This window comes from Panthera onca, chromosome A3, assembly GCF_046562875.1.
Source record: "Panthera onca isolate mPanOnc1 chromosome A3, mPanOnc1 haplotype 2, whole genome shotgun sequence".
In the NCBI taxonomy this organism is placed as follows: domain Eukaryota; kingdom Metazoa; phylum Chordata; class Mammalia; order Carnivora; family Felidae; genus Panthera; species Panthera onca.
Genome location: NC_138341.1, coordinates 101397582 through 101422709, shown reverse-complemented (window position 1 = coordinate 101422709; position 25128 = coordinate 101397582). Strand labels below are relative to the sequence as shown.

Below are 25128 nucleotides of genomic sequence, written 5' to 3'. Positions count from 1 at the left end.
ACCAAGTCAATGAACAGAAGTCTGCTGCATTTCTATACACTGATAATGAAACAGCAGAAACAGAAATCAAGGGATCAATCCCATTTACAAATGCACCAACTCATAAGATATCTAGGAATAAACCTAACCGAAGAGGTAAAAATTCTGTACTCTGAAAACTATAAAACACCGATGAAGGAAATTGAAGTTGACATAAAAAAATGGAAAAATAATCCATGCTCCAGGATTTTAAGAACAGATAATATCTGTATTACCCAAAACAATCTACACATTCCATGTAAGCCCTATACTAACATTATTTTTCACAGAAATAGAACAATCATAAAATCTGTGTGGAACCACAAAGATCCTGAGTAGCCATAGGAATCTTGAAAAACAAAAGCAAAGCTGTAGCATCACAATTCCAAACATCAAGTTACATTACAAAGCTGTAGTGATCAAACAGTATTGTATTGGCACAAAGATCAATGGAACACAATAGAAAACCCAGAAATGGAACCACAACTATATGGTCAATTAATCTTTGACAAAGCAGGAAAGAATATCCAATGATAAAAAGTCTCTTCAACAAATCATGTGGGAAAACTGGACAACAACACATAAAAGAATTAAACTGGACCATGTTCTGACACCATACACAAAAAGAAATTCAAAATGGATTAAACACATAATATGAGACCTGAAATCATAAAAATCCTAGAGGAGAACACAGGCAGTAACCTCCTTGATACCAGCTGTAGCAATTTCTTACTTGATATGTCTCCTGAAGAAAGGGAAATACTATTGGGACTACACCAAAATAAAAAGCTTCTGCACAATGAAGAAAATATTCACAACTAAAAGGCAACCTATGGAATCAGAGAAGATATTTGTAAATGACATATCTGATAAAGGGTTAGTAGTCAAAATATAGAAATAACTTATCAAGCTCAACACACATACACACACACATAATCCAGTTTAAAAATAAGCAGAAGACATGAATAGACATTTTTCCAAAGAAGCCATCCAAATATGCAACTGACATGAAAAAGATGCTCAACATCTCTTAGCATCAGGGAAATACAAATCAAAACTACAATGAGATATCAGCTCACACCAGTTAGAAAGACTAAAATTAACAACACAGGAAATAATAGGTGTCAGTGAGAATGTAGAGAAAGGAGAACCCTCTACACTGTTGGTAGGAATGCAAACTGGTGCAGCCACTCTACAGAACAGTATGGAGGTTCTTCAAAAAGTTAAAAATAAAACTACCCTACAACCCAGCAATTTCACTACTAGGTATTCACTCAAATGACACAAAAATACTGATTCAAAGGGATACATGCACCACAATGTTATACCAGAATAATCAACAAGAGCCAAATTATGGAGAGTCCAAATGTCCATCGACTAATGAATGGATCAAGCAAATATGGTATATATAAATATATACAATGGAATATAACTCATACATAAAAAACAGTGTATTCTTTCCATTTGCAACAATGTGGATGGAGCTAGAGAGTACTATATTGAGAGAAATAATCCAGACAAAAACAAATACCATATGATCTTGCACATATGTGGGATTTAAGAAACAAAACAAATGAACATGGAGGAATAAAAAAGAGAGAGGGAAACCAAGAAATGGACTCTTAACTGTAGAGAACAAACTAATGATTGCTGGCAGGGAAGTAGGTTGGTGGGATCAGTTAAATAGGTGATAGGTATTAAGGAGAGAACTTGTTCTGATGAGCATTGTGTGTTGTATGTAAGTGATGAAACACTAAATTCTTTACCTGAAACTAATGTTACACTGTGTATTGCCCAGATGGAATTTAAATAAAAATTTGGAAAAATAAAAAAAAAAATTTTAATTTAAAAAAATTTTAAAAAAAAGAAAAATAAACAAAAAAGAAAAGAAAATAGTAACTTACAAGGGAAAACCCATAAGGGTATAGCAGGAGATTTTTCAGCAGAAACTTTCCAAGCCAGAAGGGAGTGGCATGACATATTCAGTGCTGAACATGAAAATCTACAGCCAAGAATACTGTCAATGCTATCATTCAGAATAAAAGGAGAGATAGAGTTTCCCAGACAAACAACACTAAAGGAGTTCAATCACTAACCCAACCCTGAAAGAAATATTAAAGGGGACTCTTTAAGTGGAAAGGAGAGACCAAAAGAGACAGTATAGAGGTAGGAAACACAAAAGCAGTAAAAATGAATATTTCTGTAAAAAATCAGTCAAGGTAATATAAAAACACATAACTAAAACAAGAGAAGTAAAAAATGGGTTCTTAAAAAATAACTAACTTAACTAAAAAAAACCTTAAAAAATAACTAACTTAACACAGACTATTATATGCAGAAGATATATACAAACCTCATGGTAACCATAGATCAAAAATCACCAATAAATATGCAAGAATAAAGAGAAATAAATCCAAAGATATCAGTAAAGAAAATCAGCAAGTCATGAAAGACAGAAAGACAAGAAAGAATCAGAGAAAATCTTTAGAAACACAAAACAAATAATAAAATGACAGTAAATACATATCTATCAATAGTTACTTTGAATGTAAATGGGCTAAATGAACCAATCAAAAGACATAGCATGACACAATGGATAAAAACAAGACCCGTCTATATGCTGCTTACAAGAGACTCATTTTAGACCTAAAGCCACCTACAGATTGAAAGTGAGGAGATGGAGAAACATCAATTATGAAAATGAATGTGAAAAAAAAGCTGGACTAGCAATATATTTATATTGTTATTTATAAGGGACAAAATAGACTTTCAGACAAAGACTATTAATAAGAGACATAGAAGGACACTATATAATACTAAAGGGGGCAATCCAACAAGAAGATAAAACAATTGTAAATATTTATGCACCAAATACATAAAACAGTAACAAATATAAAAGAACTAATCAATAATAATACAAAAATAGTAGGGGACGTTCACACCCCACTTACATCAATGGACAAATCATCTAAACAGAAAATAAACAAGGAAACAATAGCTTTGAATGACACACAAGATCAGATGGATTTAGCAGATATATTCAGAACATTGCATCCTAATACAGCAGAATACACATTGTCTTCAGTGCACATGGAATATTCTGCAGAATAGATCAGATACTAGCAAAACAATCCTCAATAAATTTAAGAAGACTGAAGTCATATCATGCATCTCTTCTGACCACAACATTTATGAAACTAGAGGTCAACCACAAGAAAAAATCTGGAAAGACCGCAGATATATGGGAGGTTAAATAATATGCTACTGAATGATGAAAGAGTCAAACAGGAAATTTAACTAAGTATATGGAAACAAATGAAAATGAAAACACAGGATTCCAAAACATTTGTATGCAACAAAAGCAGTTCTAAGAGGGAAGTTTATAGCAATTCAGGCCCACCTCAAAAAGCAAGAAAAATCTGATTGACAACCTAACCTTACAAGTAAAGGAGCTAGAAAATAAGAACAAACAAAACCTTAAAGCAGCAGAAGGAAGGAAATAATAAAGATTAGAGCAGAAATAAATTATATAAAAAAACAAAATAATAGAACAAATCAGTGAAATGTATTATGCTAAGTAAAATAAGTCAGTCAGGAAAAAGATATCATGTTTTCACTCATATGTGGAATTTGAGAAACTTAACAGAAGACCATAGGGGAAGGGAAGGAAAAATAAGTTTCAAGCAGGAGGCAAACCATAAAAGACTCTTAAATACAGAGAACAAACTTAGGGTTGTGGGGGTGGGGGGCTGGGGGAAAGGGAAAATGGGAGATGGGCATTAAGGAGGGCACTTATTGGGATGAGCACTGGGTGTTGTATATAAGTGACGAATCATGGGAATCTACTCCTGAAGTCAAGACTATACTGTACACACTGTATGTTAGCTAACTTGATAATAAATTATTAAAAAAAAAAAAGAGCTGTTTTTTTTGATAAGATGAATAAACCTCTAGCCAAACTTACCAGGAAGAAAAGAGAAATAGCCCAAATAAATAAAATCACAAATGAGAGAGGAGAAATAACAACCAACACCACAGAAATTAAAACAGTTGTAAGAGAATATTAGGAAAACTATATATCAACAAATTGGACAATGTAGAAGAAACCAATAAATTTCTTAGGAACATATAAACTACCAAAACTGAATGAGGAAGAAATAGAAAATTTGAACAGACCAATAATCACCAAAGAAACTGAATCAGTAATCAAAAAACTCCCAAAAACTCTAAGTCCAGGCAGGACCAGATGGCTTCACAGGCAAACTCCACCAAACATAGAAAGAAGAGTTAATACCATTCTTCCTAAAATATTCCAAAAAATAGAAAAGGAAGGAAAATTTACATTCATTCCATGAGGCCAGTATTACCCTGATACCAAAACCAGATCAAAACACCACTAAAAAATAGAACTGCAGGCCAATCTCATTGATGAACATAGATACAAAAATCCTCTACAAAATACCAGCCAAATGCAATGATACATCTAAAGAATCATTCACCACGATCAAGTGGCATTTATTCCTGGAATGCAAAAGTGGTTCAATATTTGCAAATCAATCAATGTGATACATTACATCAATAAGAAAAAGGATAATAACCATATGATCATTTCAACAGACTCAGAAAATGCTTTTCACAAAGTACCACATCCATTCATGATTAAAAAAAAGAAACCCTCAACAAAGTAGGATTAGAGGGAATATACCTCAACATTATAAAAACCATATATGAGAAACCCACAGCTAACATCTTACTCAATGGTCAAAAACTGAAAGTTTCCATGTAAGATAAGGAACAAGACAAAGATGGCCATTTTCACCACTTTTATTCAACGTCGTACTGGAACTCCTAGCCACAGCAACCAGACAAGAGGAAAGAATTAAAGGTGTCCAAATTGGTAAGGAAGAAGTAAAACTTTCACTCTTTGCAGAGAGCATGATACTATATATAGAAAACCCAATGACTCTATCAAAGAACTTCTAGAACTAATAAAAGAATTCGGTAAAGTCACAGGATATAGAATTAATGTGCAAAAATCTGTTGCATTTCTGTGCACCAATAATGAAGCAACAGAAAGAAATTAAGAAAACAATACCATTTACAACTATATCAAAAATAATAAGATACTCAGGAATAAATCTAACCAAGGAGGTGAAAGACCTATACTCTGAAAACTATAAAACACTGATGAAAGATGATGAAAGAAATTAAAGATGATACAAAGGAATGAAAAGACATTCCATGCTCATAGACTGAAAGAACACATATCATTAAAATGTCTATATTACCCAAAGCAATCTACAGATTTAATGCAATCCCTATCAAATACCAAGAGCATGTTTCACAGAACTAGAACACAATTCTAAAATTTGTATGGAACTACAAAAGACCCTGAATAGTGAAAGCAATCTTGAAAAAGAAAAGTAAAGGCATCACAATTCTGGATATTAAGTTATATTACAATGATGTAGTAATCAAAACAGCATGGGACTGGGACAAAAACAGACATTTAGATCAATGGAACAGAAGAGAAAACCCAGGAATGGAACCAAAACTATATGGTCAATTAATCTTTTACAAAGCAGGAAACTATACCCAATGTGAAAAAGACATTCTCTTCAACAAATGGTACTGGAAAAACTGGACAGTAACATTCAAGAGAAAGAAACAGGACCACTTTCTTACACCAAACACAAAAATAAACTCAAAATGGACTAAAGACCTAAGTGTGAGTCCTGAAACCATCAAAGTCCTAGAGGAGAACACTGGCAATACCCTCTCTGACATTAGCTGTAGGAACTTTTTTCTAGATATGTCTCCTGAGGCAAGGGAAACAAAAGCAAAAATAAACTATTGGGACTACATCAGAATACAAGGTTTCTGCATAGCAAAGGAAACAATCAGCAAAACTGAAAGACAACCTACAGAATGGGAGGAGATATTTACAAATGACATATCCAATAAAGGGTTAGTATCCAAAATGTATAAAGAACATATAAGAGGAGGAGTTAAGATGGCAGGGGATAGGAGGACCCTAAGCTTGTCTCCTCCCTCAAACACAGCCAGATAACTATCAAATCATTCTCAACACCCAAGAAATCAATCAGAGATGAGAGAACAAAAACTGCAAGTCTGTAAGTAGAAAAGCAACCATGTTATGGAAGGTAGGAGGAGCAAAGAGTTGACTTGGGGGAGATATAACTGTGGATACGGCAGTGGAGAGGTAGCCTGCTTTATGAGGCAACCACAAGTATTATGTTCAGTGGAGCATATAATTTGAATTTTTTAGAAGTCTGCTGCCGTGAAGGGAGAGCCTGGCTTAAAGATGCTCAGGTGGCAAAGCAGGGTGGAGTCCCAGGAGTGACAGTGAGGACTGAGAGTCCTCTGGGACACAAGAACGGGCGGTGCTAATGTGCTGCACTGTTCCCAAACACAGGAGTAGGACTCCTGCCGGGGGCAGGGAGCTGGGGTGCTGGCTTTCTGCTTTGTTTTGCCATAAACTCTGAACCATGATTATACCACAGCATTCTTTGCATGGGTGACAAGTGGCAAAAGTTCCAGGACACCCTGTCCCAGAGGAACAGTGAGGGTCCGTCCAGCAGTAGTCCCTAAAATTTTGAGTTTTGAAATTTAGTCATGCACCTGAGATAAAAAAGCTTGGACAAAGTCAGGGTGAATGCAGTGATGTGACCACAACTGGGGACACAAGAGGGGTGATTGATTGCCCTTCTGTGAGGGTTCCATAAAGAGTGGGGGGCACGAAATTTTACTTCCTGGGCTAGAGAGTGGGGTGCCACCATATTTGTCCTGCCCATTAGCACTGAAAGCCTACAGGGAGCAAACAGCACCACCTTCTGGAGACCAGAGCCACTTATACCAAGACCCACCTCCCTGCACCCTAAAGTGCATCTCCACTAGGGCAAATCCACCTAAGATTCGTGAAAAAGGCCTCTCCCACAGAAGACCAGCACAAACAACTCACTCACACTAAGTCTACTGATCACAGAGAGCTACAAAGCTTCACTCTAGGGGAAATAGGATCTAGCTTCCCTTTTACTTTTACTCTTTGTTTTTTTAACATTATTTCTTCATTTATTTTATTTTATCAATTCTTTCTTTTGTTTTTTTAATTTTATTTTTATAAATTATATATATTTTTTATTTTCATAAGGTATCTGAACTAGAATTTAAAACAACTTCTTAAGGATACTAGCTGGACTTATAAGAAACAGGAGACGTGAGAGGATCCCCTTCTGTGGGGATAAAAGAATTAAAATCAAGTCAGGCCAAAATTAAAATGCTATAACCAAGATGCAAACCCAAATGGAGGCCATAAAAATCAGGATGGACAAAGCAGGGTGTGAATCAGTGATACAGAAGATAAGAATATGGAAAATAATGAAAGTGAAAAGAAGAGGAAAAGAAAGCTAATGGATCACAAAGGTAGACCTAGGGCATTCAACAACTTACTAAAATGGAATAACATTTGTATCATAGGAGTCCCAGAAGAAAAAGAGAACAGGGGCCAGGAGGTTTATCTGAACAAATTATAGCTGAGACTTCCCTAATATGGGAAAGGACACAGACATCAAAATCCAAGAAGCACAAAGAACTCCAATTAAATTCAACAAAAGCCATACGTTGTTAAGGCATATCATAGCCAAATTCACAAAATATACAGACAAGGAATGATCATGAAAAAAATTCTTAACCTACAAGGAAAGACCAATAAGAAGAGCAGCAGATGTGTACACAAAAACCTAGCAGGCTAAAAGAGATATATTCAACGTGATGAATGAGAAAAATATGCATCCAAGAATTCCTTACCCATCAAGGCTGTCATTCAGAATAGAAGGAGAGATAAAGAATTTCCCAAACAAAAGCTAAAGGAGTTTGTGACCACTAAACCAGCTCTGCAAGAAATTTTAAGGGGGGCTCTTTGAAGGGAGAAAAAAGACCAAAAGCAACTAAGACTAGAAAGGACCAGAGAACATCACCAGAAACACCAACTCTACAAGTAACACAATGGCACTAAATTTATATATTTCAATAATCACTGAATGTAAATGGACTAAATGCTCCAATCAAAAGACACAGGGTATCAGAATGAATTTTAAAAAAACAAAAACAAAAACAAGATCCATCTATATGCTGCCTAAAAGGGTCTCAGTTTAGAACTAAAGACACCTGCAGATTCAAAGTGAAGGGATGGAGAACCATCTATCATGCTAATGGAAATGAAAAGAAAGCTGGAGCAGCCATACTTATATCAGACAAATGAGATTTTATTTTATTTTTTTTTCAATATATGAAATTTATTGTCAAATTGGTTTCCATACAACACCCAGTGCTCATCCCAAAAGGTGCCCTCCTCAATACCCATCACCCAACCTCCCCTCCCTCCCACCCCCCATCAACCCTATTTGTTCTCAGTTTTTAAGAGTCTCTTATGCTTTGGCTCTCTCCCACTCTAACCTCTTTTTTTTTTTTCCCTTCCCCTCCTCCATGGGTTTCTGTTAAGTTTCTCAGGATCCACATAAGAGTGAAAACATATGGTATCTGTCTTTCTCTGTATGGCTTATTTCACTTAGCATCACACTCTCCAGTTCCATCCACGTTGCTACAAAGGGCCATATTTCATTCTTTCTCATTGCCACGTAGTACTCCATTGTGTATATAAACCACAATTTCTTTATCCCAGACAAATGAGATTTTAAACCAAAGCCTTTTACAGGAGATGAAGAAGGGCATTATATCATAATTAAGGGGTCTATCCATCAAGATCTAACGATTATAAATATTTATGCCCCCATGTGGAAGAACCCAAATATATAAATCAATTAATCACAAACATAAAGAAACTCATTGATAATAATACAATAATAGTAGGGGGCTTTAGCATCCCAGGGAAATGGACAGATCATCTAAGCAGAAAATCAACAAGGAAACAATGACTCTGAATGACACACTAGACCTGATGGACCTAACAGATATATTCAGAACATTTCATCCTAAAGCAGCAGAATACACATTCTTCTCAAGTGTGCATGGGACATTCTCCACAATAGATCACATACTGGGTCACAAATCAGCCCTCAACAAGTAGAAAAAGACTGAGATCAGACCATGTATATTTTCAGACCACAAGGCCATTAAACTTGAAGTAAACCACAAGAAAAAATTTGGAAAGACCTCAAATATATGGATGTTAAAGAACATCATACTAAAGAAAGAATGGGTTAAAAAGGAAATTAAAGAAGGAATTTTGAAAACACAACAGTCCAAAATGAAAACACAACATGAAGATGCATAGGATGCAGCAAAGGCAGTCTTAAGAGGGAAGTACATTACAATATAGGCCTATCTCAAGAAGCAAGAAAGGTCTCAAATACACAACCTAACCGTATGCCTAAAGGAGCTAGAAAAGGAACAGCCAATAAAGCCTAAAGCCAGCAAAAGAAGGGAAATAATAAAGACTAGAGCAGAAATAAATATATAAACAAACAAAACAGTAGAACAGATCAACAAAACTAAGAGCTGAATGTATTAAAATTGATAAACCCCTAGCCAGACTTAACAAAAAGAAAAAGGACCCAAATAGATAAAAATCATGAATGAAAGAGGAGAGATCATAACCAACACCACAGAAATACAAACTATTATAAGAGAATACTATGAAAAATTATACGCCAACAAACTGGGCAATCTGGAAGAAATGGACACATTTCTACAAACTTACAAACTACCAAAACTGAAACAGGAAGAAATAGAAAATCTGAACAGTTCCATAACCAGCAAAGAAAGTGAATCAGTAATCAAGAATCTCCCAACAAACAAGAGTCCTGGGCCAGAAGGCTTCCCAGGAAAATTCTACCTGATATTTAAAGAAGAGTTACTACCTTTTCTTCTCAAACTGTTTTAAAAATTAGAAATGGAAAGAATACTTCAAAACGCATTCTACGAAGCCAGCACTACCTTGATTCCAAAACCAAAGACCCCACTAAAAAGAAGAATTACAGGCCAATATCCCTGATGAACATGGAGGCAAAAGTTCTCAACAAAATACTAGCAAATGGAATTCAACATTAAAAGAATTATTCACCATAATCAAGCAGGATTTATTCCTGGCCTGCAGGGTTAGTTCAGTATTTGCAAATCAATCAACGTGATGATACACCACATTATTAAAAGAAAGGATAAGAATCACAGGATCCTGTCAATGGATGCAGAAAAAGTATTTGACAAAACACAGCATCCATTCTTAACAAAAAATCTCAACAAAGTAGGGCTGGATGGAACATACCTCAGCATCACAAAGACCATACACAAAAACCCCACAGCTAATATCATCCTCAATGGGGATGACCCTACGGTCAGGAACAAGACAGGGATGCCAATGTCACCACTATTATTTAACATAGTACTGGAAATCTTAGCCTCAGAAATCAGACAACAAAACAAAATAAAAGACATCCAAATCAGCAAGGAAGAAATTAAACTTTCACTATTTGCAGACAACATGACAATCTATGTAGAAAACCTGAAAGATCCACCAAAAAATTGCTAGAACTAATTACATGAATTTAGCAAACTCACAGGACACAAATTCAATATGCAGAAATGTGCTGCATTTCTATACACCAATAGTGAAGCAGCAGAAAAATAAATCAAGGAATCAATCCCAGTTGCAATTGCACCAAAACCCATCAGATACCTTGGAATAAATCTAACAAAGAGGTAAAAGATCTGTGCTCTGAAAACTATAGAACACTTATGAAAGAAACTGAAGAGGTCTCAAAGAAATAGAAAAGCATTCCACACGCTCATGAATTAGAAGAACAAACATTGTTAACATGTCTATATCACCCAAAGCAATCTGCACATTTAATGCAATTCCTATCAAAATACCACTAGCATTTTTTTGCACAGCTAGAACAATCCTAAAATATGTATGGAATCACAAAAGACCCTGAATAGCCAAACCAATTCTGAAAAAGAAAAAGAAAACTGGAGGCATCACGATTCCAGATTTCAAACCGTATTACAAAGCTATGGTGATCAAGACAATATGGCTCTGGCACAAAAACAGACACTTAGATCAATGGAAAGAATAGAAAACCCAAAAAATGGACCTACAACTATATGGTCAACTAATCTTCTACAAAGCAGGAAAATATCCAATAGAATAAAGATAGTCTCATCAACAAAATGTTTAGGAAAACTGAACAGCAACACATAAAAGAATGAAACTGGAGCACTTTCTTATACCATACACAAAAATAATTAAAAATGGATGAAAGACCTAAATGTGAGACAGGAAACCATCAAAACCCTAGAGGAGAACACAGGCAGTAATCTCTTTGACCTCGGCCGGAGCATCTTCTTACTAGAAACATCACCAAAGGCAAGGGAAACAAAGCAAAAATGAACTTTTGGGACTTCATCAAGATAAAAACTTCTGCATAGTGAAAGAAACAATTAACAAAGCTAAAAGGCAACCTTTAGAATGGGAGAAGATATCTGCAAATGACATATCAGATAATGGGTTAGTATCCAAAATCTATAAAGAACTTATCAAACTCAACACCCAAAAAACAAATAATCCAGTGAATAAATGGGCAGAAGATATGAACAGACACTTTTCCAAAGAAGACATCCAGATAGCTAACAGACACATGAAAAGATGCTCAACATCACTCATCATCAGGGAAGTACAAATCAAAACCACAACGAGATACGACCTCACACCTGTCAGAATGGCTAAAATTAACAACTCAGTAAACGACAGATGGTGGCAAGAACATGGAGAAATGGGAACACTTCTGCACTGCTGGTGGGAATGCAAACCAGTGCAGTTACTCTGGAAAACAGTATGGAGGTTCCTCAAAAAATTAAAAATAGAACTACCCTACAACCTAACAAATGCACTAACCAGGTATTTATCCAAAGGATACAAAAATGCTGATTCAAAAAGGTACATGCACCCCCAATGTTTATTACAGCGCTATCAACAATAGCCAAATTATGGAAAGAGCCCAAATGTCCATCGACTGAAGAAAGAAGATGTATATGTGTACACACACTACTGTGTAATATTACTCAGCCATCAAAAAGAATGAAATCTTGCTATTTGCAACAGCATGGAAGGAACTAGAATGTATTATGCTAAGTGAAATAAGTCAGTCAGAGAAAGATAAATATCATATGATTTCACTCATATGTGGAATTTAAGAAATAAAACAGATGGACTTAGGGGAAGGGGGAAAAGGAGGAAAGGGGGAACAAACCACAAGAGACTCTTTTTGGTTTTGCTTTGTTTTTAAAGTTTATTTCTTTATTTTGTGTGTGTGTGTGTGCGTGTGTGAGAGAGAGAGAGAGAGAGAGAGAGAGAGAGAGAGAGAGAGAAAGTGGGGGAGGGGCAGAGAGAGGGAGAGAGAAAACCCCAGGCAAACTCCACACCATCAGTGCAGAGCCCGACATGGGGCTCAAACTCACAAACCATGGGATCATGAACTGAGTTGAAGTCAGATGCTTAACCGACTGAGCCACACAGGTGCTCACCCTGGCAAGGATGTGGAGAAAAAGGAACAATTGTTTACTGTTGATGGGAATCACAACTGGAACAGCTATCTGGGGAAAACAGTATGGAGGTTCTTCACAAAGTTAAAAACAGAACTACCCTATGATCCAGCAATCGCAGTACTGGGTATTTTCCCAAAGAATACAAAAACATGAATTCAACGGGATACACACACCCCTATGTTTATTTCAGCATTATTTACAATAGCCAAATTATGGAAGCAGTCCAAGTATCCATACATTGATGAATGGATAAAGAAGATGTGGTACATATACACCATGGAATATTATTCAGCCATAAAAAAGTGATATCATTCCATTTGCAATGACATCAATTAGAAAGTATAACCCTAAGCAAAATAAGACAGAGAAAGAAAAACACCATATGATTTCTGTCATATGTGGAATTTAAAGAACAAAACAAACAGCAAAAGGGGGAAAGAAAGAGAGAGAGACAAATCAAGAAACAGATTTTTAATTATAGAGAACAAAGTGACGGTTACCAGAGGGGGAGGGGGCTGGGGGAATTAAGGAGTACGCTTGTGATGAGCATTGTGTGTTGCATGGAAGTGTTGAATCACTATATTGTACACCTGAAACTAATATAACACTGTATATTTAATAACAGGAATTAAAATAAAAGCTTTAAACAAGTTAACGTCTACCACATACTTATTTCATATTTTATATCTAGCAATTCTAATATGTAACATCTTTGGTAATCTAGTTACAGTTTCTATTGACATATATTCTCTCATGGTAACTCTCTTTACGTAAAGTGTTGCATTGCAATTTAAGACTATACTTTGGATTCATGTTTGAGGAGCATTTTAACATTTGACTTGAAAGAACATTCTTTCAGGAAAGACTTAAATTTTCTTTCATTAAGCCCAGAGAGCTTCATGTATCCAGGACCACCTTAAATGAAAATTCTGTTCTATTCACTTGAAAGTATGAGTCTTTTTCAGTTAGTATTTTGCCCAGCACTGTTGGATTATTTGTAATCAGAAGGTTCCAGAGTTTCTATTTCATGAAATTGCCAGGAACAGGAGGGCCTATATTTCCTGAACTTTAGTGTGGCACTTACTGCATCTTACATTTTATTATTATGCATTTGCTTTTTTTCTTCACCTACAATGCAAGCTCCTTGACAGCAAATCTGTTTTTCCTTTAATTTTTTTTAATGTTTGTTTATTTATTTGAGAGAGAGAGAGCGCACGCACACAAGTTGGGAAGGGGCAGAGAGAGAGGGAGACAACAGAATCCAAAGCAGGCTCCAGGCTCTGAGCTGTCAGCACAGAGCCCAATGCAGGGCTTGAACCCATGAACCACAAGATCATGACCTGAGCCAAATTCGGATGCTTAACCGACCGGGTCACCCAGGCGCCCACAAATCTGTTTTATTTATCTCTAAACCTCTTGCACTAGCCAACAAAGTACATTAAATGGATTTCAATGAATATTTGCTTAACAAAAAGATGTTAAAAATTCTGAAAGTATAAATGTATAGGGCCCAAGGATTAGTGATGAATCATGCTTTGCAATTTGCCTAATTTATTGTTTTCCTTATTTTGCAACTTGGACATGTGAATACAACAGACTAAGCATCACATCATTTCTGAAAATGAAGGAAAAACACATTTGATTTTTTAATAGATAAAAAGAGTAGGCTTCAGAATGGTACAAAAGAAAAAGATTTTAGTGTTTCAAAAAGAGAACAGCATGTTTTTAAAGTTTTTTAAATTATAAAGAAATTCATGAAACATAGTTGATCTCAGGAAGAGGTTAAAATGTGTACTGACATTGTACTTTTGTTCTTCCTATGGAAGCTAATGCTCATGAATTATTAGGGTTTTAGTTAAAAATTTTGTCATTACAAGAAAACATTTATCAAATACAACCTCTCAATTTGGCAGAAAAATCACAAGAGGGGACTCCCTTCAACTCAATTGTAGATGGCATTCTGCATTTGACAATAAACCTATGATGTCATAACAGTGTAAGAATATCCCCCAAACGTATAAAATAACATACAGTGAAAACCACTTTTTAAATAATAATACTGTATACTGCACAGTATTTTTCAACAATGGTCACAGAGACTGTTGGTTGATAATACTAATAGCTTAGAAAGCTAAAGAGAAGAAAAGGGAAATTTGAGTTTTACAGATAACATTTGATCAACTACTATTTTTGGTAGCGAGCAGAACTAACGAAAAAATGTACTGGGACATTACTTGTTAAGAATTGGGCAAGAAGCTATAATGCCTCCTTGAAGTTCACATACCACACATACAGCCACAGTTTGCATGGAAAAAAAGAATAATTCATGAAACCAAGTTCATTCAAAAATAACCATGAATAGGAAAAGTCACATCTGAATCATTGTAAGAGCTTTTAAGTGTGTGTGTGTGTGTGTGTGTAATCACTTAAAAAGCACAACTAAAAAGGAAACCTATTTATTTCTTTTCCCTAGTTAACTAAGCATTCGGTCTATAATCAGCTGGTTAGCATGAAGTATTATTAAAGCACTATTTTTATAGTACCCATTTTTATGGGTTTTGTATGTTACACAAACAGTGGTTTTTTTTAAAAATGCATGAATTGGTTATTCTCTTTCATGTTCCTATATTAAGTCAAACCAAACCTCTGGATCTTGACATAATGGTAATGCAAGTAGAAACAAAAACAGTTCAATCTTCAAAATGTCTTTCAATTTCACTCCATTCTATCACATTAAAGTCTCATTTATCAAAAGGAGATTTTTAAATTTGTTTTAATGTTTATTCATTTCCTGACAGAGAGAGAGAGATAGAGTGCAAGCAGGGGAAGGGCAGAGAAAGAGGGAGACACAGAATCCAAAGCAGGCTCCAGGCTCTGAGCTGTCAGCACAGAGCCTGATGCGGGGCTCAAACTAACGAACTATACGATCATGACCTGAGCCAAAGTCGGTTGCTTAACCGACTGAGCCACCCAGGTGCCTCTCAAAAGTAGATTTTAAAAGAGCCCTACATTTAAGATAATTTCAGAGTTTATTTCAAATTACAAAAAATAGAAAATAATAAGTCACTGCCTAGAAAAAATACATGAAAACAAATTACTTAATCATAAGTGTAAAATTACTTTAAAACAATACCTTATTTCTGCAGAAGGTCACAGATATCAAACGTATCACCACTCAAAAAAAAAAAACAAGGTCATTTTAAAATTCTGAAGAGATGGTTACTGCTATGCCATTTAAAAAATTTTCATTTTAGGTAATTTTACTATTAATAACAGTTAAACATCAATTAAAAGAAAATCATTCAAACAGTACAACAGAAAAATGGTCAAGAACTATGAGCAGATAATTCACATATTAATACAAAAGGCCAAATTATATGTGAAAAGTTGCTCAACCTCACTCATCAAGAAAAGATGACTCAAAACTGGAAGCTATCTTTTTATCCATGATTTTGGATTGATTGATTGATTGATTGATTTGAGAGAGAGAGAGAGAACACATAACTGGGGTAGAACAGAAGGGGGAGAGAAAATCTTAAACAAGCTCCATGCTGAGTGTGGAGCTCAATCCCACAACCCTGGGATCATGACCTGAACCAAAATCAAGAGTCAAACGCTCAACCAACTGAGCCACCCAGGAGCCCCTTGAATATTTTCTTAAAATTGATAATAACCATTTGAAAAGAGTGTGAAGGAGACTTCCAATTTACAGTCCAGTATGTAAGGAGCTTGGAAGTTGCTACTCCATCCTAACAACAAATGAAAAATCAACAACTCTTCTTAGATCCATCAGAAAAGTAAGGTTACAAGGTAAACTACTGCCCCCCAAAATAGAGACAGTCAGATACAGAGAATCCCAACTTATCAGAATGCAAAGTCATGAAGAGAAACCTCCATACAACTAGTGGAAAACCAGAACTGATTTTGAAGAACTACTAGAGTCTCAGTGTGGATAAGCTGGTGAGTTAAAAACTTGTGGGGTGAGGAATGGGATGACACTTTTGTGAGTTTTAACTCCTGGAGCTCTACCAAGTTTTCACAGTAGTGAAGACCTCAGAAAAATCCCTTCTTGTTTCCAGCAGAAACAGGAGAAAAGGAACCATTTTTAAATACAAGATGGGGCACCTGGGTGGCTTAGTCGGTTAAACATCTGACTTCAGATCAGGTCATGATCTCACAGTCCATGAGTTTTAGCCCTGCATTGGGCTCTGTGCTGACAGCTCAGAGCCTGGAGCCTGCTTCAGATTCTGTGTCTCCCTCTCTCTTTGCCCACCGCTGCTCACACTCTGTCTCTCTCTCTCTCTCTCAAAAACAAATAACCATTTAAAAATTTTTTTAAATAAATAAATACAAGAGAACATTCTGTTCTCATTAACAAGGCCTACCCTCAAGAGAAACTATTCTATCAGAGCTTAATCTGTTGGGGTTTTGTTGGAGCCTAAACTCAATGCAAAATATTCAACTCCATCCAGCTCTAACCTTCTACATGGGAGAAGAGTGTAGGGGTGAAAAACTAAGAGGCACTTATGAAGTTCACAGACCAGAGGCATAGGCTACTAAAGGACTGGGACGTAATTACAGGAATATAGAATACTTCTCCTCCCCCAACACCTCATCACCATATTACTAAAAGCCTATTTACCACAGTTCTTTTTCCCTAATACATCATGTCTAGTTACCAAGAAAAAATTACAAGGCATACTAAAAACCACAAAACACCGTTTGAAGAGACAGAACAAGCATCAAACAGAATATTCAAGAACTGTGGAACAACTACAAAAGATGTAAACTAAACAAAATGGGAATACCAAAAGGAGAAGAGAGAAAGGGACAGAAGAAATATTTGAAACGATGACTAAGAGTTTCTCCAAATTAAAGTCAAACACCAAATCACATATTTGCAGTGGAAACTCAGGAAGCTCAGATAACAACAGGCAACATAAATGCCCCAAAAAAACTATATACAGGCAAATCATATTCAAAGTACAGAAAATCAAAGATTAAGAAAAAAAATCTTGAAAGAATCCAGAGGGGTAAAAAAACACCGTACTCATAGAGGAGCAAAGAAGAATTATATCTGACTTCTCAGAAATCATGAAACCAAGAAGAGACTGAAGTGAAATATTTCAAGTGTCAAAAGAAAAACAACACACACACACACACACACACACACACACACACACACACACACCCAATCCACCAAACTTGACTGTGTATGCTGCAAAACTATCTTTCAAAAGGAGGAATAAAGACTTTCTCAGACAAACAAACTTTAAGGGAATATGTTGTCAGTAGACATGCCTTGCAAGAAATGTTAAAAAGAAATACTTCAGAGAGAAGGAAATTGATAAGGCAGAAACATCATTCTACATAAAGAAAGGAAGAACATTAAAGAAGGAATAAGGGAAGGCAAATAAACTTTACTTTTCCTATTCTTAAGTGATCCAACATATATAATAATTTATATAAACAATAATAGCAACAACATACCCACTTGTGTGTGTGGGAGGGTGTACTTATATGTGATTATTTATGCCTGAAATGAATGACAGCAATGATAGAAGGGATGAGAGGGAAGAATTAGGAATTTTTGTTATTTAAGGTACTTGCACTACCCATGAAATGGCATAATATTATCTGAACATAGACCTAGATTAGTTGTAAATGTATATTGCAACCTCTAGGGCAACCACTAAAAAAAAGTTAAAAAAATAAAACTGATATGCTACAGAGTGAAAATGGCATCGTGTAAAATGCTCAGAGTCAGAGAAATAGGCATTCACACATGGGAAAATGATATAAACAAAAATTACAGAGAAGCACCTAGGTGGCTCAGTCGGTGAAGCATCCGATTTCAGCTCAGGCCATGATCTCGCAGTTCATGAGTTCGAGCCCCATGTCAGGTTCTGTGCTGACAGCTGAGAGCCTGGAGCCTGCTTCGGATTCTGTGTCTCCCTCTCTCTCTGCCCCTCCCCCACTCATGCTCTTTCTCTCTCTGTCTCTCAAAAAATAAATAAACGTTAAAAAATGTTTAAAAATTACAGACAATGTGAATCTCTCTCAGTAGGGAAACGGATAAATTATGATATGGGATATGCAGCTATAAATCTATGCATACTGACACATTAAAAGTATCAAGGTATGTTAAGTGAAAAGTATTTTGCAAAACAATATATTAGAAATCTCTTCTATAATTGTTATAAATGATGAAAGATAGAGAGAGGTGTGTGCATGGACAAAAAGAATATACTATAAAGACACATACCAAATTGTAGTGGTTCTTTCTGGCAAAAGCAATGGGACTTAGAGTAAATGGGAAATGGGTATCTGTCTTGATTATTATCTAAAATTTTTCTATGTATCCACTGCAATGAGAATCTCTAGATATATTATCTATGCAAATGATTTTTTAAAGAAAAAGCAAAGGAAGCAAGAAAGGAAGAATACAGTAGTGTCTTTCCATAAAACCAAGAAAAGTATTTGCTAGCTTGTCGCAGTCGCTGTCAGAAGGATTTCAATCAAATTACTTCAAATAGGAATTTAAAATCCACCATTAACAATTTTAATTCATAGCTTCAATTAAGGAGCAATTTGATTTACAACTGTATGTTCACACAAATAGTTTAGATTGGGCTGTAAACAAACTAAGGATCAAATAGAATTTTGGAGCTAGAAGGGACTTTCTGGCCCCTCATTTTACACATGAGGAAACTGAGAACAAAGAGACTTGTCCCATAACAAACAACGAATTTCATGACTGTTAAAAGAAGAAAGAACCCAACCTCCTTGCTCCTTGTCCAGGCCTCTGGTAAACTCTGTTTATTTCATTCTACCTACTTTATAAATATCATCTGTGGTTCCTGAAAATTCCCAAGTGGTTCTGAAAAATTTGCATTTTCTAATCCCATTTCCAAATCACCTGATTAAAAAGAATTTCACATTTTCAGGTTGAATGCAGTAGAGAATTCATAGAACTTAGCATGTAAAGGAATTTAGAAACTGTCTCTTGCCTAACATTATTTTTGTTTTTTTTTTAAGAAAACAAAACAGCTTAAGTAACTTGTTACATCCAGTGAGTCAGACACAGAGTTGAGAGTAGAACCCAACTCTGCTAACCACCAGAACATTCTCCTTCTGTTATTTCCCATTCATTTTATTTAAAAAAAAAAAAAAAAAAAAAAAAAAAAAGCAGTGTGATCTTACAGAAAGTATACACACTGACTAAGTGACATGGACAAGTCATCAAACTTGGAAACTTAAGTTTCTTCAACTATTAAATAAACAGGTGGGCTCTGAAGTTTCTTACACCTTTCCATTATTCTGGAATTTTTAAGATGGGGTTCAATATGTATTAGGTCATGGAATCCAGTGGCGGAATGACAGACTGCAGTCCAACTCTCTTGAGTAGCTGCAAAAAGCTAGAGAAAAGGAGAGGACAAGCAACAGAAGAGAACAGAGTAGAATTCAGGAACTCCTTAGCATGGACCTAAATCTGGAAAGGTACAACCAGCTGGTTAATCTGTGGTTTTAGACTCAGTAAAGTGCTTCAGAAAGTTGCCACATGCCATAGTTCCACATCCACCATTGGTTCCAGGAAGTTAACTTCTCCTGAGCATCCAGTTTTCACCTCTTACTCTTCCTTCCCACTAATGTTCTAAGAATGCTTCTAATATAGCTGGGTAACAAATACCAGATTATATAAATTATATGTGTTATTAAGGTCAAAAATTTGGTTTCCTTTAAAAACAGCAATCAACAGTTGGTAACTGTTACAACAAAAGACCAATAATACCGAAGTCTGATTCTGATATATTTGATGATATAGTGACACAAATGTAATCAACCTTTTTCAGAAAAATCATGAGAGGCAGACCTCAAAGACCTGTCCCTAACTCATTCCTCAGCTCACATTTTGCTATCAAGCAATTCTTGCTAGCATGCATACAATTAATACCATTCCTTATATCTTCATAACCTCAGTTCAAATAACTGTAAGAAAGCATGTGTACAAAATCTCTTCATACTGAATTCTTTTCCTATAGTTATTCACTCTGCTCTTCCTTCAGATATAGCCAATTCTTTCCTGTCCATAATCTGTTTTTCTTTCTCTCTCTGCCCTAAAAATCTTTCCTAATAGAGCACAATACCTACTAAAGGCCTGTACAATAATGAAATATAGTTTTATCTCCATCCCCGGAAACTTCCATTGATCCCATCAGTTGTGTATTTACGTAGCTGATATTAAGTTTTATCCTTTGAGCTTCTAAGTGGACTTTCATAAATTCTAAGTACAGACAGCTCTAGAATTAAATATGATTTGAGCAGGTAAAGCCTAAAATTTGGCAAAATCAATAGTTTGGAGTTCCCCACCAGTACCCTAAAGGTAGCACTGGGGTCAGGGTATGACTGGACACACTGGACATTTGTGGGAAAACCAGAAGAAAAGACTTGATCACTGGTATAGGCTTCTGTCCCTCCTTCCAAGCTGGTAAGAGTGGAGGAAAAAGAGGAGACAAATAAAAAAGCCCTAGCTAGATCTGAAGGATCCAAGAATAGAGGGGGCCTCAAGACACAGAAAGCCACATAGAAAAGTTCCCCATTCCCTCAGGCCAGTAAGATGCTCTAGGAGTAAAGTAAAACAAAACAAAACAGAACAAAACAAACAAACAAACAAAAAACTAGCCTGATATACTTAGGTCATGAGGACTTGACATTCTCACTGACTATTCCAAGAAGTTTCCAATCATCTGATTCTACTACCACTAGCATCTACTGTAAGTGGAAGCTGTGTGTACAGAAGAAGTCAAAGACTACAAAAATACCAAGGACACCATAGTGAATTTAGTAGCAATAGTAGCCAGCAACGTGTAAGGAAGTGGAGAGCAAGTCCTATCTCAGTACAAGCCAACATTGGGAACAGAGTGACCATGAAGCAGATGGTCCCTCCCAATGACAAAGAAGGTCCATTGAATCCCGATACTATCCAGTAGAGAGGGAAAAGTGGCAAACAAATATAAAATGACATGTATAAAGAGACTAGGCTTATATGGAAGGGACTAGCAGAATGAAGGCAAGGATTCAGACATTCAGCTGAACTAGAGAAGATAAACAGTTACAACAGGCACCCTTCCTGCAATATCCAGCATGGGCTGGGGAGGAGAGACAATGTGGGTGTGAAGACAGTGTGGGTGGGTGACTTTAACATCTAAGCCTGGGCTTATCAATAGGACCCTGCAGCTGCACAAGACTCCACTGGCAAGACCCTGCATAGTCTGCATGTAGCCCCTGTGGCCCAGAGGGTCAAACACCAAGTAGTCAGTCCCTCTGTAAGCCCTCTGTGGCCTGGTGGACTGTGAAGTCCTCTGTGTCCCTGCCCCACTAGTACCAGGCTCCCACTACACACCCAGCCAATGGGTACTGATATCTGCTCTCTATCTGCATTTTAGAGAGTGGACTATTGTTTTCTCAGAAACTCCATACTAGTCCCAGCCTGGTCAAACCAGTGAACTTCTCTTCTCTGCTACCCAGCGGCCAAACCATACCTTCTTCATCAAGATCTATACCCTTTACAAGTATGTCCTTCCTTGAACACTCTCTAGAGTACAACAGTTTCTTTATATATTATAGTTACACTTTCAACATAGTTAACAAATCTTTATGTTAAACTTCCCCTGATTAACCTAATGTTAATGTTTCTATGTCCTGATTTGATCCAGAGGGCTACATCGACCTAGTCTCAAAATCCGAGTCTATCAATATTTCCACTTTCTCCATTTCTTCCATCCTCTTCATCCCTTGGACCATTTCCAGGTCCTAATGTCTCTTGCCTACAGAGATGGTCTTGGACAATCTTAGATACACTTTATAAGCCCTCCCCCAAGATACCATTTTACTTGTCAACTTAGAAACAAATAAGGATTCTCTCCTTTCTATCAGGTCAAATGTGAACTCTTATGCTGAGATTTTAAGGCCTTCTGTGATTTTTGTCTGTGTTGTCCTTATCACATAATTAGCATCTTATTATACTCTGTCTTAATTCTCCAAGTAAAGATACAACCTCCCAGACTAACCCTATAATACGCTTTCTCTAATTTATTCATGGTTATTACCCTAACTTATTTTTAACTGTACATCTTATACAACTTCACTATTCTTTCCATGGTGGTAAGCTCAATGTTACATGATGGGAAAATCAGACTAAATCAGGTAGTTTTAAACCAATGTAACAGTTATAGATACAGCCACTGTTAGGCCATACAAAACCTTTCTACAGATTAGAAAAAGGCACCCTTTCCTCCAAACTGATGCAGCTTCACATTTGGTTACACAGCTTGGCAAGTGGAGCCCAGGAAGGATTTCAACTCAACCTTATACAACTGTACATGGCAGCCCCAGATTCATTAATATAACACAAATTAAAAAAAGAATCAGGGGCGCCTGGGTGGCTCAGTCGGTTGGGCGTCCGACTTCGGCTCAGGTCACGATCTCACAGTCCGTGAGTTCGAGCCCTGCGTCGGGCTCTGTGCTGACAGCTCAGAGCCTGGAGCCCGTTTCACATTCTGTGTCTCCCTCTCTCTCTGCCCCTCCCCTGTTCATGCTCTGTCTCTCTCTGTCTCAAAAATAAATAAATGTTAATAAAAAAAATAAATAAATAAAAATTAAAAAAAAAGAATCAAAGTGTACTATAAAACTTTTAAAGGATATTGTTCCTTGAATTTTGTTTTAGTAGGATTTTATGCTACTGTGTATATCCCTCTAATCCTAGATAATGTCTCACAGCTTGGGCATTAGATCAGTTATATGGCAAATTTCATGCATTAGTGGGTATCTGGTATACCAGATCTCTATGACCAGCGTTAATTGAAGGTCTAAGTCTATCCTAGGGACTGGAGCTAGATCTCATGGAACAAATGAGGTATCCAACTAGTTTGCAGCTCAGTAAATCAATCTATATTTAGAAGAACATAATTTTTTAATGTTATACTTACTGATAAACTTGTTTTGCATAGTCTCCAACAGTGCTTGGTGAGCATCTTCAGCTTGTAAAGCATGTGAACATTCTCTAGCCAGTATGGTACGCACAAGATGCTCCCCACATCCTAGAAATCCAAGGAAACCAAAAACAGTTGAGGAAAAACAATGCTATAAACATCCTTCTTATCCTCTTAGCACTAAAACACCCTTATGTACTACTTAAGAAGTGGTTGTGTTGCAGAATAATTCAGTGATGGATGAAATGACTTCTATGAACAATCTGGGATTTTAGTAATAAGATTCAGCAGAAAATAAAGAAACAACTGTCTAATGTCAAAAGGAAACAGACAAAAATAAAAGAAAACCCCTTTTTCATAGGAATGATTTACATAATACAGGAAAGAATTCAAATTCTCTGCCTAGGAATCTCCTAGGGCTCTGTCTTATTTCCATTATTGGGTAACTACAAAAAATTGTTTTACATTTCGTTATTTGTTTAGATACAAGTGGCCTGAGTCTACCATTTTGCCTCTGGCACCCCACATACTTGGGGGCATGGGAGAAATCTAAACAGCCAGCAACAACCTGCATCTCCCTCTACCTACCTTTCGATAAAATGTCACATCAACAGCTGTAATGTGGACTTAATAAAATAGCACCTTTCTCACCTTATAATAGTAACTTACATAGCCTTCACAGGTGAATACTCTCTGTAATTGTAAAACAAAGAATGCATTTTAAATCCCTGGAGTGAACTTGGACCATTCAGACACACTAAAAAAGGGTAGACATGATGGCAATAGGAAGCACTGCCTAGAATTCTATTTCAATTTTCTACCTGTTAATATTAGAAACTGTCTGCCAAAGTTAAGACAAAGGAAATTTAATTTACATTACAGGTTGATAAGTTCAAATAAAAGATTTCTGAGGAGACTGATTTTTTTCTTAGATATACAAAATATTAAAAATTACTTTGATAAACACTGGAGGGATAAGCCTTTTCAAAAAAATACTAAGTGCCCTTTGAAATGCTTTTTATACATAAAATCAGCTGCATTAATTAAAATATAAATGTCCTCTTACCCAAAAGACAAGAGTAGATACATAAGACCTTATGCTTCCCATCTTTTAAAAAATAAAATAAAATCCTGAGGGAAGCAGATCAGCATGGACACAGGCTGCCTAACTTGCTTACACCAAGTCCCACACACCTTTGCTGCCCTTTTCAGTCAAAGGGTTACTGCCCTTTTCAGTCAAGCCTGCCTAAGTCCCAGTGTGACAGCCGCTCCCTACTCCTACCCAGAAGACTAACAGAAACTCCTGCCCACACCACATCTTCTGACCAGAGTTCTGCCGGGCCTCAGTTCTGGTGGAGTTGGTGTCAGATCTCATTTCACAGACAGACCAGAGCACACCTAGTTAAAACTCATCACATTCAGGCCAGGGACCAAATACTGACCATAGCAGGCAAGGAGAGCCTCTGCAAATGACTGGCCTAAAGGACAGAGCAGCTAAACTACAAGAGCACAGCACACACAGCATACACCAGAGACA

The 25128-nt window shown here is 36.4% G+C and overlaps 1 protein-coding gene across 11 annotated transcripts in view; it reads right to left on the bottom strand.

The window, feature by feature from the left end:
- TASP1 (taspase 1) overlaps nt 1-25128 on the bottom strand; it is a 310143-nt gene that overhangs the window by 130601 nt on the left and 154414 nt on the right. For 6 of the 11 annotated variants that reach the window (XR_009603956.3, XM_060611829.3, XM_060611848.3 and 3 more), the window contains one exon: nt 23589-23699. The exons of 2 other annotated variants lie outside the window; for them this stretch is intronic. Coding sequence is in view for 7 of the 9 variants with exons in the window: in XM_060611829.3 (XP_060467812.3) it covers nt 23589-23699 (111 nt within the window). In the remaining 2 variants the exon portion in view is untranslated. Of the gene's footprint in view, nt 1-23588; nt 23700-24242; nt 24285-25128 lie in introns of all 11 variants that reach the window. 3 more of the 11 variants (XR_009603954.3, XM_060611895.3, XM_060611900.3) reach the window with 1 other exon arrangement.